The following is a 14,948-nucleotide window of genomic DNA, read 5'->3' as shown; positions in this document are numbered from 1 at the left end:
AAGAAGTTCATTATTTTTACAATTCATGCAAATATAATTTAAGATGTTTTTATGAATACATTTTTCGCAAAAATTTTTGTTTGCAACTTTGACACGTATTATATTTGTTTTATTATTATTACAAAGATATTTAGCAAAATTTTCTTTTATTTCTATTGTATTTGCATGATGTCTGTGGGTCATCATTTTCCTTTGATTTTTTTTGTGTGTGATGTCGTGTAGTCCGCGGAAAGCTGTTCTGCCAATTCAAACAAAAACTGTTCTCTAAGGATTTGTTTTCTTTGGATTTTTATTCCTGTCGCTTCCTTGTAAAGAATCCAGGCATTTATCGCAGCCAAATCCAAAATATTGAAAAATATTTGCAGAGGTCATCTACTGGATTGGAACTGGATTTCACGGGTATTTTCTTTACCTTTGATCTGCCATGTCTTCTTTGCTGACCATAAATAAGTTAATTTCAATTTTTTGCCTCATAGGCCCCACGAGCATATAAAATTCCAATAAATGCACGTATTTCCGGTAACGATGTTGTCCAATCGTACTCCGAAATTCGACTGCCCTCTTCTTCTGTGCACTGTTTTATGTGTTTGATAATATAATTATCTATTATCAACGAAAATGCACTGACAAGATCACCTGTAATAATATTCTCTTTTGCATAGCTTGTTGGCCCTTTCACACCCTTGAAGACACAATTAGATGATGACCTTCCTGGAGTACCACCTTCGGCAATTTTTGTCCATACAGTACCATCGACAGCTGTTTCCGTTTCTTGAATTCTTTCATCAGTTTCTGAGCCACTTAGCACCCTCCTGCATACACTGATGGCACTTTCATTTTCATCAATAGTGATCACCTTCATCGCTACCCTCAGAATCAGATGATTCACGTGGAATATAATCCAATTCATCTTCAGATGATTGTGCCCAATTTTCTGCATTTTATTCTATGTCGGAACACTCTTCACTTATGTGTGTTAGCTTTGCAACAATTCACTTCTCTTCGACATTTTATTTATAAGTTCTAAAAAATCAACTAAACAACGCGTTATACTGAAAGTTACTATGTGAAAAAGACCGGTCTAATGTCAATACTTACCATAATTCGGTTATTTCTATGTAACAGATGCATTATGGCTCATTCGAGATAAATTATCGCGAGAGATAACGATTTGCAATACAATAACAAAGCCGTTTGTTTATGTAAAATTTCTAGAGCAGTCAAAATGACTGTTTTCCGTCCATGCAGGCATAACATGTAAGAATATTGAAAATAAAAGTGAGATAAGGCAAATAATACGATTTATCTACGCATTTAGATGTTGTATAAAAAGTCACGAAATTTCACGAAGCTGCGACTTCAAATACATAGTTATTTTTATGTTTGAAAATGGAAAACAGTCAAAATGACTGCGTCCGTCTTTCTAGTGTTAACAATGTGATCTGAGAATTAAAATATCTGCCATAATTAGTGATGATAAATATTATATTCTTTCTATATGAACGTCAACAAAAAATAAACTAGTTGGTATCGGTATTTTGCTTGAGGCAAGTTACATAAACTTCCGATATATGTAAATAATCAACTTAATCAATAAAAAATACATTAATTTATGAGTGATTAAAAGTCTTTTGAGTGGATTTATTGCACACAATTGAAAATGAACAAACACGTTACCTAGGAGTATTTTCTAAAAACAAATTTACAAAAATCAATAATTTGTATAATTGAACCAGTTTCGTAGGACTTGAATGATTTAGTATGTTCATTAAGACCAAGTACTCTATCGTTATACTAAGTAAATTGTCTAATTTTAATTTTCACAAACGTCAAAAAAAGTACTCGTTTTCTCGAACTTTGATGAATTTTTAAAATTTAACTACTGTCGTAAGGCCGTAATATTTCAGTAAGTTCTATAAGGCCATGATATATATCGCCAAAAAAAGTTCGATAAAAATCGGCTTAATTTTTTTTTTTACAACAGTTATTTGCAAGAAAACGGCTAGGTAGATTTTCACCTAATACAAAGAAACGACTGGGCAGATCGTCGCACAAAACTGACAAACGATAATCCTCATCGAGATACATCCAATGGTTTTTAAATTTCTGAAATCGTTTCAGGCGATTTTGAGCAAACGTCAATCAAATGTCTAATTTTGAGAAATGCTAAAAAAACGATGCTAATTTTTGCAAACTTTGACAAATTTTTAAAATTGAACGAGTTGTCGTAGGGCCGTAATATTTTAGTATGATCTATAAGACTATGGTATCTACCGTCAAAACAAAATCATAAAAATCGTCGAATTTTTTTTTTTAACACTTTATTACAAGAAACGGCCCGGCCGATCTTTACCAAAAACTGATCAGCACGATTCCCAACAAATATCTTTCGAGCTGTCTTTTTCGAGTTTCATCAAATAACATTTAAATTTTTGAAATCGGTTCAGCCGTTTTTAGGTCAACAATAGGCTCACATACACACACATACTTTTTCCAAGTCGGGACTCACACAATTCAAAATGACTTGAAACGAGAAAACTAAATTAGCAAATCGGATTTTCAAGCGAGAACGACTCGACTCTACATCTAGTTTCTTACTCACTTGTTGCGTCTGTTGCGGTTGAGAGGCGTTTGTGGCGTTTGACATGTCCATCATAGGTTGCAGGTAATAAACGGCTGGTTCTCCGCGTTTCATGGCGAGCGCGTTCAATTCGACGGTCGGTGTTATGTTGCCGCCGCCTCCTAATCTACCACTGGTTCCAGACTTATCGGAGGAACCTCTTAAACCGCCTAATAATATAATTTAGCGAATAAGATTGAATGAAATAATTGAATTATGTATTATATGTATGTCTTCTCCTCACCTCGTGTAGTTTTGGGTGGTGGATGTTTGTACTGCGTAGACTGAAGAGCTTCTGCTGCAGCAGAATGCTGTGCCTTCTTAATCGACGCTCCTTCGGAAACGTACTCTTCATCGCCTAACTTCAGCATAACAGTGAATCGCTTCTTGTGTGCGGGTCCCTGTTCGCTCGTCAGTCTGTACTGATGTTGTATCTGTATTGAATTCAAAGATATCACTTACATCCTTCTTAAGCCTAATTAACTTAACTAACCCAATAGAGAAACATTTAATTTTCACTCGATCGATATTTTTATAGCGTGTGTTATGTCAGTACCTTGTTGTATCTTGCCAGCTCGTTGACTAGACACATGGGGGTTCTCTTTAGTGTTGGCCAAGGTAGACGCAGAGTGCGCGCTGCTGCCGTTTGTAGTGTTTTCAGGGCGAACAGTAGACGTGACGTTCGCCACTTCGACGACCGGGTCGTTCGTGCCAGTGGCGGACGTGGCTCCTGAGGTGATACCAGTAGCGTCGGACACAGTCTGCTGCTTCAACGTCATGCTGACGCCGCCGCCCTGTGCGGAGACCACGGGAGGGGGCCGGCGCTCATGGACACCAGAACGCCTGGGACACAAAAACGCGACAGCGCGATATGGCGTATGTTAGACAATGAAACATATCACGGCACAAGCTCAGAAATAAACATAAAAACGTAGCATATATAATCAAAGCATCGTAAAATTTTTGTGTCATAATGATTACAATGAAATAAAAATAATTTTTCAATCAACAAAATAATCTTTGGTGAAAAAAAAATGCCTAAAATTATGTGAACTCATAGTATCCATGTGAGAGCTAAGAAATCTTTGAATTATTCATAGACAATACATCAGCATCCATAAGATTGATCGAAGTTAAAATTTGCTCTTCAGAACATAAAATTATAGTAAACGATATTATAAAAAAGTAATTTGAAATAAAAAATAATACAAAAATGTAAAGATAAATATAATTACTAATTATATGATGCAAAAGATACTGCTACCAAGATTTTTATAAATTATTCCATGAATAAAGCAAAGTTTTCAAAAGAAAAGGAAACCAACACCAATTATGAATTATGAAATATGATGAAAAAAATAAAATAGTACTACATCAGCTAAAAAAAAGACTACAATAAGAAGAAACTTTAGTACATCAATACAATGAACTCAAGTGACTTCAATCTATTTTGCTCACGTTTTTAAAACTACCAAAAACGTAGATGAAAAATTTTAGAGAAAGCACAAATGTGAAGATATATTTAAATAATGAATATGCAAAATATAAAAGAAATTAACTCTTTGCCATGAATACACAATAAAATAAAATAAAAAATAGAAAGTAGTGTAATGAAATAAAAGTGTTGAGATTTATCAAAAGTATAATAAAGTGTAAGTGAAGTAATTTTTATGACCAGTGGATATGTAGGCAAGGAAAGCTTTAAGAGATTTTTAAAAGAGTAGTATATATATATATATATGCGTGTCTATGTGTATCTGCATACTATAATAATTCCACAATAACCAATTAAATACAGCAGAAGAATTCACTTTATCATTTTCGTACATTTCACATTTCGCATTTCACATACGACAACAGAATTAGGGAGCCCTTAATAATAGAAAGAAACCCATGATTCAGTAAGTTAAAATAGATTTTTCTAGTGCAATGCTTCCCAATTCAATTTTGGTCAGTCCCGCTTCCTCTATATTGGAATCATGCTGTTAAATTACTTTAAATTATATTATTAATAAATGGTTAAAAACATGTATATATAAACCATGTTATTGGGTTATATCAAGTATAAAAATATGAGTATGATGCATTTAGACGGGACGTAATGTTCGCATTGGGAAACACGTTTCTAGAATGTTTGTACCTTCCAGACAACCGTTTGGCCCAAACATTTCATACAAGTCTTCAGCTGTGAACACTGTCTGTTCTAGTTTTCTAGCATGGGCTGTCCCAATACAGTTCGACACTAACAGGACGAGCGTGAGTGCGAATACCTTAGCAGTTGAAAGTTGTTGAAAAAAAAATACACCATTTTTCCCATTTCCTTTTGTTTTACTTATGTAGTCTGAGTAGAAAGGAAAAAAAACAAAGAAATAAAATCAACTTAAAATGATCAAGTTATGTCTCGTAGCACACATAGATATTTAGAATTTATTCACAAGCTTCCAATGATAAAATCACCTTTACAGAAAGAGTGGAGGTGGGGAAGTTTGAATTAGATTATCTTTCAGTATGGAGATTGGTAGCAACCAGGGAACTTCACAGAAAATGATGTTCTATGAGTAATATTGCAATGTAAATAAATAAACTAAAATATAGTCTAATCGTTCTGTTTGGTAAAGATGAATTTATCATTTCGATTCATGGAACTGTCAAAGTAATATTTGTATGCGCAGAGACAATATAAGTAAAAAACAAAGAGTGTACAGTTGCTAATTATAGTAGCAAATAAAAATTGGAAACCAAAAATGTATGTGATTTGTTATCTTTAAAAAAACCTTTGTATTTTTTCATAAAGTGTAACATGTAAACCATGGTCGTTCAATTTTAGAAGATTTAAGTTAAAGTACAAATGAATATCAAAGCAAAGTAATTTTAGTATTAAATTTTTATGCTATACCAATAATATTTATGGTATAGAAGTGCTTTAAAACCCCGAATTTATTCTTCCACATAATGTATGCAAAAAAAAAATAGATTTTGGTAATTTTGAAACAAATAGGGGGATTGATCAGAAAAAATATATAATAATTTTGATCAAAACAGATAAAAATCTGTAAATAAATATTGTGGTAACCGTAAACATAAGAAGTTCAAGGTCCTTTGATCATAAGATTGCATATCAATATTTGCCGCACATTATATATATATATATATATATATATATATATATATATATATATATATATATATATATACACTTATAGACATCATCTCTGTTCAGTCTGACCATAAAACAATAATAATTAGGTTTAGATATAAAGTTAATCTCTTGAATATGAATTTGAAAAATAAATAGTGTTTAAAATTTTCTAATACATAGATAAAAAATCAAAAGGAAAAAAGTGGTAACAAAGCTGTAAGTACATGAATTTTATCTCAACATTTTGGAAGTTGGATAGAAAAAAAAACACATGCAATAAGCCTTTTACTGATATATGCATTCCACAGATTTGCATGTGATATTTATAGCATATTTCGCAAATTTTAGTGCCACAACCATAATTGATAATCTACAAAAAAAATTGTAATATAGTACTATGACAAATTTGAACAGTAAAATCATTAATTAAACAATAGCCTTTCTAGTTATAACCTCTAAAAAAAATTTTTTTTTTAATTACGTAAAAATAAAACAAATACCTAATATCACACAATATAGGAACTGTACTTAATATTAGTTTTAACACAGGGTATTTGTTGGCATTTTTATTACAATCTCCACAATTACATAGAAAATTACTGAAAAATAATGCATAAATTGTATCTTAAGATCAATGCTTTCTTACGACTTGGGTACTAATAACTTCCCTAAAATAGCAATAATTTAAAAAAAAAAAACGAAAATCCGGAAAACTACAAAATTCAGAACATGGAACTTGGATATTAGAAAAATGATAATTTAAACTTGATAAATTGTATTTGGGGATAGCTTGAAACTTAAGTAAATGAAGCATAAATAGAATGTTGACATGTTATTTCCAAATACAAGCTGTCAAATTTGAATTGTCAACTTTCTTGTATTTAGGTATTGTTCTAATTATATATTTTATGTGATGATAAAAAAAAACAAGTTAATAAAATTTCTTTGAATAAAAACATACTCAGATTTGAAACAAGTGTTAGAGAGCTCAAAACACTCACAAGTAGCAACAAATACTACTTGATATGGAAATGATAAAGAAAAAACAAAGAAAGAGTAATATGCAGTGGAAAAAGAAATAGTCATTACATACCTGTAGGTTGTGCACTGGGTTGGGGCACAGCATGAAGAACTGTACGTTGTTGCAATTGTTGCTGAACCGAGTGCTGATGCAATGACATGTGCTGATTGTGTGTCATACGTCCATTTGAATTAACACTACAAAATTTAAAAAAAAACATCAAGTTAAATTTAAGAAATGATTTTAAAACACATTTATTATGAATGGCAGATCAATATCATTTATATATACACAGGTAACCTCGCACAACACGGTACTTCTATAATACGGATTTGCTCTAACACGATTTAAGAATTGAGGAAAGTGTTAATAAAATAAGAAATATAGTAAAACCTATAAAAAGCAAACTTTATTTAATCTAAAATTAGTAAAATCGCAGTACAATAGCTCAATAAATGTGATGAAACTAGTGCAAAAGATAACTAATTTGATATATATTATTAAGGCGCGTACGTTCTATCAAAAACAAAAATCTAGGATTATCCGAACAATATATTGAATAATTCTTAAGCAATTCCTTAAATAAAATGAGCATAAAAGTTTAACAAAGATTACTTTACATGTGTTAAATATATAAATATTATATTGCTAAAAGCAAGTAATCGCAAATATAATTTTTTTTGCAAAACATCATGTACGGATTTGGAGGTAGTATAGAAAACTGCTCAGAGGATGAAGATATCTTGATATGACAGAAAAATCATATAATTCAAGTAAAAACTACTTAGAAAAGTACTTCTTAAAAAATTGAATAAATATAACAATATTTATTAAGAAAGCATGATATGTAGCATGTTTTTTTTGAATTTCTGGAACGTAACGTAACCCTTCTTTTTGTACTAGTTCTTTGTCCCTTATAACACGGATTCGCATAACATGCTAGTTTTCTCAAACGTAATTACTGTGTTGTATGGGGGTTAACTGTACATATATGTACAGTTAACTGCATATATATATATATATATATATATATATATATATATATATATATACTCCCACTAGATAATAACTAATTACTAAATTTAGATTTATATGCATAAATCATAAGAGATCAATTATATAAACAAAAATTAATAGCATCTTCAATTAATAATTACCGGTTCTGATCTCTATGTGAGTTATGTTGCTGATGCTGATGCTGATGAGCAGAAGCAACAGGATGTGCCATGGAAATACCCCCATGAATAGGGTGTCCCCCATGATGATGACTCCCATGTGAATGCATATTTGGATGCATCATAATGGTAAGGTTACACAAGAAATCAGGACCTACAATAGTAGTAACAGATAAAGATTACATAATAGATATTAAACAGAGAATGCTAAGGATTTTATTAAAAATATGAGCTAAAAACACTGAAATCTTTCTAAGACGTGCTACTGAAATGCTAATATGTAGCAATATATTAATTAATATAAATAGTCGACATTCATAATCAGTTTCAACAGGCAACTTTTATATAACATCTCTTTTTAGAAATAGATTAAATTAAATATCCTTATTCTGACTGGAAATTTGTTGGGTGTAAAATGATTTGAGATAATACTCCAAAAGTAAGTGTAAACAAGGAATGCAGATACAGATCACCAAACATATACTAATTTTTCTGTATAAATTATAAGCTTGTTTATAACTTTTTAAATAAATGTCACACTGATGTGTAAATTGCTATAGTTAAAAATGATTTAACTAAAAACAATGTCAAGATTTACAAGTTCATTCTGTTAAATTATCTCTGTCTATATTATTAAATATTATTTAACCACTGATCTGTCTGCAATAAAATAAAGTTTTGTTGAATAATTATGCAACATAAAACATGAAATAAACAATAATAGAAGAAATAATTGAAGCATATTAAAATCAAGACCTAAATATGTTGCATTTGTAGTGCAGCTTATAGATTATGATAAAAATAACAATAAAATTGACAATAACAAGGTGACAGATAATTGTGTGTCAAATTTGTAGAGACAAAAAAAGACAACCTAATTTTTGAAAATACACATATGCATATTATCACCAATTAGCATATGCAAAATGCAGTAATATAATAAAATTCGTTATTAGGGCTATTGTCGTCATAGGGATATATAAATCTCGGCCACTCCTAAGGGAACGAAATCCTTTTGCGTTTGACAGTTATAATTTTAACATGAAATACAACAAGGAGCACATTAAATAATTGCGCACGAGTCTATAGACATTGTGAATTATTTATTCGTCAATTATTTTAGAACTATGATAGAATTGAACAATTTCCATTACGTTCCGCGCACTTGTTCCATCAAGAACTAACCTCTTTTGGAGTACCTATTTCACTTCAAAAACGTTCGTCGAGCAATTTAACACCTTTTTGTAATGAAATAGGCTTGAATGTTTTGTTTAATGTTAATAATCGTAATTCGTCGCACTACGAAACACTTCAAATACGTTGGCGAACAATAAAGAAAATATCGAAAGGGTTACTAAATTTCGGCCATATTAGTTTTCGTATAATGGATCGTCCATGATACGCGCACTACTGCCACAAGGCGACGCTGTCGGATCGACGCTCGTTCGGCTCGTTCGCCGGTGGCACGGGGCACGGTGTCGCCGAGAGCGTGGAGAGCGGTTCGTCGACGACTGCGCAAAACGCACGCCGAGACCGTTTGCCCGTTTGCCGTTTAGTTAACTTCCCGTAGGGCAAGTTATAGTAATCGCAAAAAAATCGAAAATGAAAATTTTTGCATTTCTCGACGTTTCAAAGGTTTCTGAATATTTTGGCATACCTTAGAAAAAATGGATGTGTGTGTGTGTGTATGTGTGTGTGTGTGTGTGTGCGTGTGTGTATGTATGTGCGGATACAAATTTTCGTCGACGATTTCGGGAACAAAGATCAACCGATTTGAATAATTCAAAAAACATTCGATTTGTATTGATAAGGAGACGTGCTGATTAGTTTTTGGCGAAGGCAGGTCTAGCCGTTCCGAAGATACGGGGCAAAAAGTGCCAAGAACGGTAACTCAGTTTTTAAGAGAACGGAGCGTCCGATTTTGATAATTCAAAAAACATTTTACTTGTATTGACAAGGTGAAGAACCGATCAAATTTTCATAAAGGCAGGTCTAGCGGTTTCGGAGATCTAATGAAAAAAGTAAAAAAAATGCCATTTGGCGGTCAAAAATAATCATTAGACATATGCACATCAAATTATCAGATATTTTAACAATAAGTATAAATTTAGTTTACATTCCTATGGGTTCCGTACCAATGTTTACGCGTTAGACGGCAACGCGGCGCTTACGCGCTTTGATATTTCGTCTTTATGCATTTTTTTTTTTTAAAAAAGTTAAAAAAAAATTTTTTTTTTTTAATTTTTTTTTTCAAAAAAAGTAATTTTTTATCCAATTTATAGTTTCTCACAAATCTTATTTTTTCGAAGTAAAATTTTTTCAAAAATGTTGTTTGTTTTTAAAGAAATAATAATTTTTGGTACGGGAAGTTCCAGCAATTTGCCTTAAGGCACGATGCCTTAATTGCCTTAAGACAGAATTCCACTTGCAGCTAGTTAAGCCACAGATCTCGATACTTTAGCCGAAACCAAGTATTTTCGACGACGGTTCGAATTCGGTTCACGTTCACGTCCACTACCCTACGTCTGCGTATCGCCATCGTCCATCTGCATATAAGTTAGTTAAGTTACACGGTTACAGATCCTCGTCTACCGCCCGATAAAGGTGAAATCAAATTTTGACAATTTTTAAGATGAAAATGGAATCACTTATTCGGGTTTTCTCTAAATAACCGTTAACTGTTTTTACATGAAATTATATAAAGATGTACATTATTTTTTTAATTTGTATATATTAAGTATTCTATAGATTGTACATTTGAAAGACTTAATGGTGCATGACATCGTGCCTTAAGGAAAATTGCAGGTACTTCTCGTACCGAAAATTATTTTTTTCAAAAGGCTTTAAAATATCTTGAAAACTCTGAAAAATTTAGATTTTTGGGGAATTAAAAATGACTTTTTCGAAAATTATTCTTATTTAATATTATTAAGAATGTTTGAAAAGTAACGGACTTTTTGTAAAGTAATCGGGCTGCGTAGCTGTTTTAGAGATAAAATATCGCGCCGCATCGCAGTCTAGCGGATAAATATTAGTACGGAACCCATAGAAATGTAAATAAAATATGTACTTATTATTAAAATCTCTATAAAATATCTGATAATTTGCTGTGCATATATCTAATAATCATCTTTAACATCCAATTTTTTTACTTTTTTTATTAAATATCCGAAACTTCTAAACCAGCTATCCCAAAAATTTAATCAGGTCTTCATTTCGTCAATGCAAATAAAATATTTTTTGAATTATTCAAGTCGAACGCTCCGTTATCTCAAAAACTGAATTACCATTTTTGGCACTTTTTGCCCCGTATCTTCCAAACCACTGGATCTGTCTTCGACAAGAACATGCCAAGAACTAATCAGCACGTTTCCCCGTCAATACGAATCAAATATTTTATGAATCATTCAAATAGGTTAATTCGTGTTCACGAAACCGACGACGAAATTTGTATCCGAACACACACACACACACACACACACACATATATATATATATATATATATATATATAAATATTCATCAATTTTTTTCTAAGGTATGCCAAAATGTTCAGAAACCTTTAACACGTAAAGATTTTTTTGCGATACTATAACTTTTTCTGCGGGATGTTAATAAACATTTTTCAACTGTTTTTTTACAATTTGTAATTGAAATTATATGAAAAAGTACATTAAATTTATATAAAAATATAATAATTATATTATTATATAAAATATAATAACAAATTATATGATAATATATTGGAACTTGCCAACACACTTCAGTACATTTTTTTAAAGTAGGCCAGATTTTAAAAATTTTAAATTCATAACTCAAAAGTCTTAGTTCTTGAAAACTCTGGGCAGTTGTAGTTGTAGTTTTTTTTTACTTATTTTAAATAATATTCACGGTTACGGTTACAAAGTTTTAATAAACAAAATTAATAAAAGTTAACCACAATTACCAAAAAATATACACAATTTAACCAAAGCTTTAGGTTGCACATAAAAATTCTTGATTTCCGAACAACGTGGGATAATTTCTTTTCTATTTTTTGGGCAATTAAGATAAATCATTCTATCGAGGTCTGGGACACCCTGTATATATATATATATATATATATATATATATATATATATTTTATATTATTCAAAATGATAATTTTAAGAATTGATGGTATTTTAATGAAAAATGAAATATTAATGCAGTATTTTCACTTATTTAGTTAATAAACTTATTATAATAACAATCTTATAGAGTAATGTTGAAATACGTTAGTCTTGATCTAAAACTAGTGGCGTATGGCATCGTGCCTTAAATGCTGGAACTTTCCGTACCTTACTTTAAAATTGCTAAAAGCCATATAATTTTGAATGATTTTCAAAGATTTTTCGAAAACTTAATATTTTTTGAAAGTTTTGATTTTTTTTGAAAGATTTTCGACAAACTCGCTATAAAATGAAAGCGCAATCGCGCTGCGTTACTGTATAATTAAACATTATAAATCTTGGTACAGAACCCAAAAAATGAAAACAAAATTCATACTCATTATTAAATTCGTTTGAATTATCCGATAATGTGATGTTTTAATTATGTCTTTTTTTTTTTTTTATTCAACAATATATTTACAACTGTCCTACATAGACATTAAGTAAATCTTTTGGCAATTATATGTAAAAATGACATCGATATATAAATAGTGAAAAATACACAGTTGCATTTTTCCTTTATAGGAATTAATAGTGTGACACGAGTAATTACAATCTAAATTAAATCACTAAATATTTTTCTTTTAAGTCTTCGTGTTGTGTTTGTGGATAGCAGTGCGTTGGCCAACTCATTTGGGTGTTCTTCCAGTCTGTCTTTGTGGTTAACAGCGAATCTTTTAACTTCCTCGGCTACAGTGCGCATATGTGTGTCATCATGGATCAGCCAGGTGGGAGTATATTTTGGGGCGCCTAAAACGATCCTAAGAACTTTGTTCTGAAACCTTTGAATGATGTTAGCATTACTTTTAGATGTAGTACCCCAAAGTGCTATGCCATATGTCCAAATCGGCTTAAGTACAACTTTGTATACTAGTATTTTGTTGTGTACAGAAAGATGGGATCTCCTACCCATTAACCAGTATAGTTCTCGTAACTTTTCCTCAAGCTGTTGTCTTTTCTTTTTTATGTGAATTTTCCAATTCAGTTTGCGGTCTAGATGCATGCCCAGATACTTTACGTGTTCCACCTGAGGGACTTCTATTTCATTCACAGTTACAGGTGGACATGTCTCGTGTTTGAGTGTAAAAGTGATGTGGGATGATTTCTGGCTGTTGATCTCTAGCCTCCACAGTTTGTACCATTTTTCTATTGATGTTAAGTGACTTTGAAGTTGCTCTGAAGCAGTTGTGGGATTTTCATGTTTTGAAAGAATGCAAATATCGTCAGCAAATGAGGCTATGTCTGTGTCAAGTGAGGTGGGAATGTCAGCTGTAAAAATTAAGAACAAAATTGGGCCGAGAACACTGCCTTGAGGAACGCCTGATTTTATTATTTTAATAGGTGAGTTCATGTTGATAATGTTTACGTAGAAACTTCGGTTTGATAAGTATGATTTAATTAATAGAAATAGGTCATTGGGTAAAGTATTTTTTATTTTATAAAGAAGTCCTGTATGCCAAACTTTGTCAAATGCTTGTGTGGTATCTAAGAACAGAGCTGAGCAATATTTCTTTTCTTGTAGAGTTTCGTTAATCTTATGCACCAATCTATGGGTTTGTTCAATCGTTGAATGCATCTTTCTAAAACCGAACTGATGACAAGGAATTGTATTATTATTGTTCAATGTGACAAGAATTCTTTTAAGCAGCAATCTTTCAAATATTTTGGAAAGGAGGGGTAAAAGACTTATTGGTCGATATGATGTTGTATAGGATTTAATTATGTCTAACGACCATTTTTGACCGCTTTTGACGGCATTTTTTAAATTGTTTTTTTAGATCGCCGAACTGGCTGGTTTTCCAAAAATATAATCAATTATTTATTCCGTCGTTTAAAACGTTTTTTGAATAATTCGAATCGAACAGTTGTTTGCCCAAAACATTGTTGTGCAAATGAAAAAAAAAAATGATGTATACGAACTGTTTTTTAATAAAAATATTTTATATCAAGAAGGTCCAAAAAAACTTTATTCTCATTTCGATTTAAGATTATATAATTAAAAATCAAATATCTTATTTCTTCCCTATTCATGAATATATTGGTATATATCAATATTTTATTATTTATGTATCAAAGTATCGAAAATAATAATTGATTTAAATTGAGAAATCGCAAATGCGTATATTCATTTGTCAAAAATTGCATTAACACATCAACAACAACTGCTTGATAAATAATCAGTTTCAGAATGAAATACGATATACACATCTTTTAGTCACGGTTTCTAACGTGTATTGTTATCAGCTTTTTATTGTGATAGCAGCAATTTGATATCGCAGATATTAGTTTTCGTTTATTTAGCACCTAAATACCTCAGCGGCTGCAAAATACAGGCGTGTCCTTATCTGAATTAAAACATCATCGGATGGGGAAGTACGGGTTTGCATAATTTCAATAATGGCTGGTCCAATGACACTGGCAAAAAAATACGACGTTGCGATTTTAAAAAACGATGCTTTTTCATATTATTTAATTGCAAACATTATTCAAATCTAATGTCATGGTTGAATTTAATAATCAAATTTAAATGACGGCTGTTAGAATGATATCAGGCTAACAATTCTCAACTCTTGAATAGCAAGGATTTAAACTGATTGTGAGTAATGTCGGGATTGGAAAAAATAATATAAGCTGAACAAAAAAAATACATGATAAAAAAAATCTGGATAAAATTCTTGGTCTAAGTCCAATATCTTGGCGAAGTCTTGTTGCTACTTCTAAAGCTAACAGCAAATAAGTTCATATATAACTTTTGAAAAAATTGTTATATAGATCTTCAACATAGAAACAATTGCTTTCACTTT

General features: G+C 31.2%; 2 protein-coding genes across 2 annotated transcripts; both read right to left on the bottom strand.

Moving 5' to 3' along the window:
• Nucleotides 1–457: 457 nt before the first annotated feature.
• Nucleotides 458–862, bottom strand: LOC113375647. Its single transcript, XM_026615576.1, has one exon. It carries the CDS (start codon nucleotides 860–862, stop codon nucleotides 458–460), a length of 405 nt encoding a protein of 134 aa, XP_026471361.1.
• Nucleotides 863–1,673: 811 nt separating this feature from the next.
• On the bottom strand, nucleotides 1,674–3,417 carry LOC113375646 (double-stranded RNA-binding protein Staufen homolog). Its single transcript, XM_026615575.1, has 4 exons — nucleotides 3,177–3,417; nucleotides 2,865–3,054; nucleotides 2,575–2,790; nucleotides 1,674–1,690 (listed from the first exon to the last, which is right to left on the bottom strand). Exons 1-4 carry the CDS (start codon nucleotides 3,210–3,212, stop codon nucleotides 1,674–1,676), a joined length of 459 nt encoding a protein of 152 aa, XP_026471360.1. The 5' UTR covers nucleotides 3,213–3,417.
• Nucleotides 3,418–14,948: the final 11,531 nt, after the last annotated feature.

The sequence above is a fragment of the Ctenocephalides felis genome, unplaced genomic scaffold (genome assembly GCF_003426905.1).
Source record: "Ctenocephalides felis isolate EL2017-DRISC unplaced genomic scaffold, ASM342690v1 CF-g0.4_SCAFFOLD_01886, whole genome shotgun sequence".
NCBI lineage: Eukaryota > Metazoa > Arthropoda > Insecta > Siphonaptera > Pulicidae > Ctenocephalides > Ctenocephalides felis.
Note: the sequence above shows the minus strand (reverse complement) of the source record. Positions and strands in the feature narration are given on the sequence as shown.

Bases quoted from the DNA above. Each gene is read 5' to 3' on its own strand.
- LOC113375647 (XM_026615576.1), bottom strand. From the start codon at position 862: ATGAAGGTGATCACTATTGATGAAAATGAAAGTGCCATCAGTGTATGC.
- LOC113375646 (XM_026615575.1), bottom strand. From the start codon at position 3,212: ATGTGTCTAGTCAACGAGCTGGCAAGATACAACAAG. The intron at 3,055-3,176 runs GTACTGACATAA...AATTCAATACAG, and splicing joins AGCTGGCAAGATACAACAAG to ATACAACATCAGTACAGACT. The intron at 2,791-2,864 runs GTGAGGAGAAGA...TTATATTATTAG, and splicing joins ACCACCCAAAACTACACGAG to GCGGTTTAAGAGGTTCCTCC.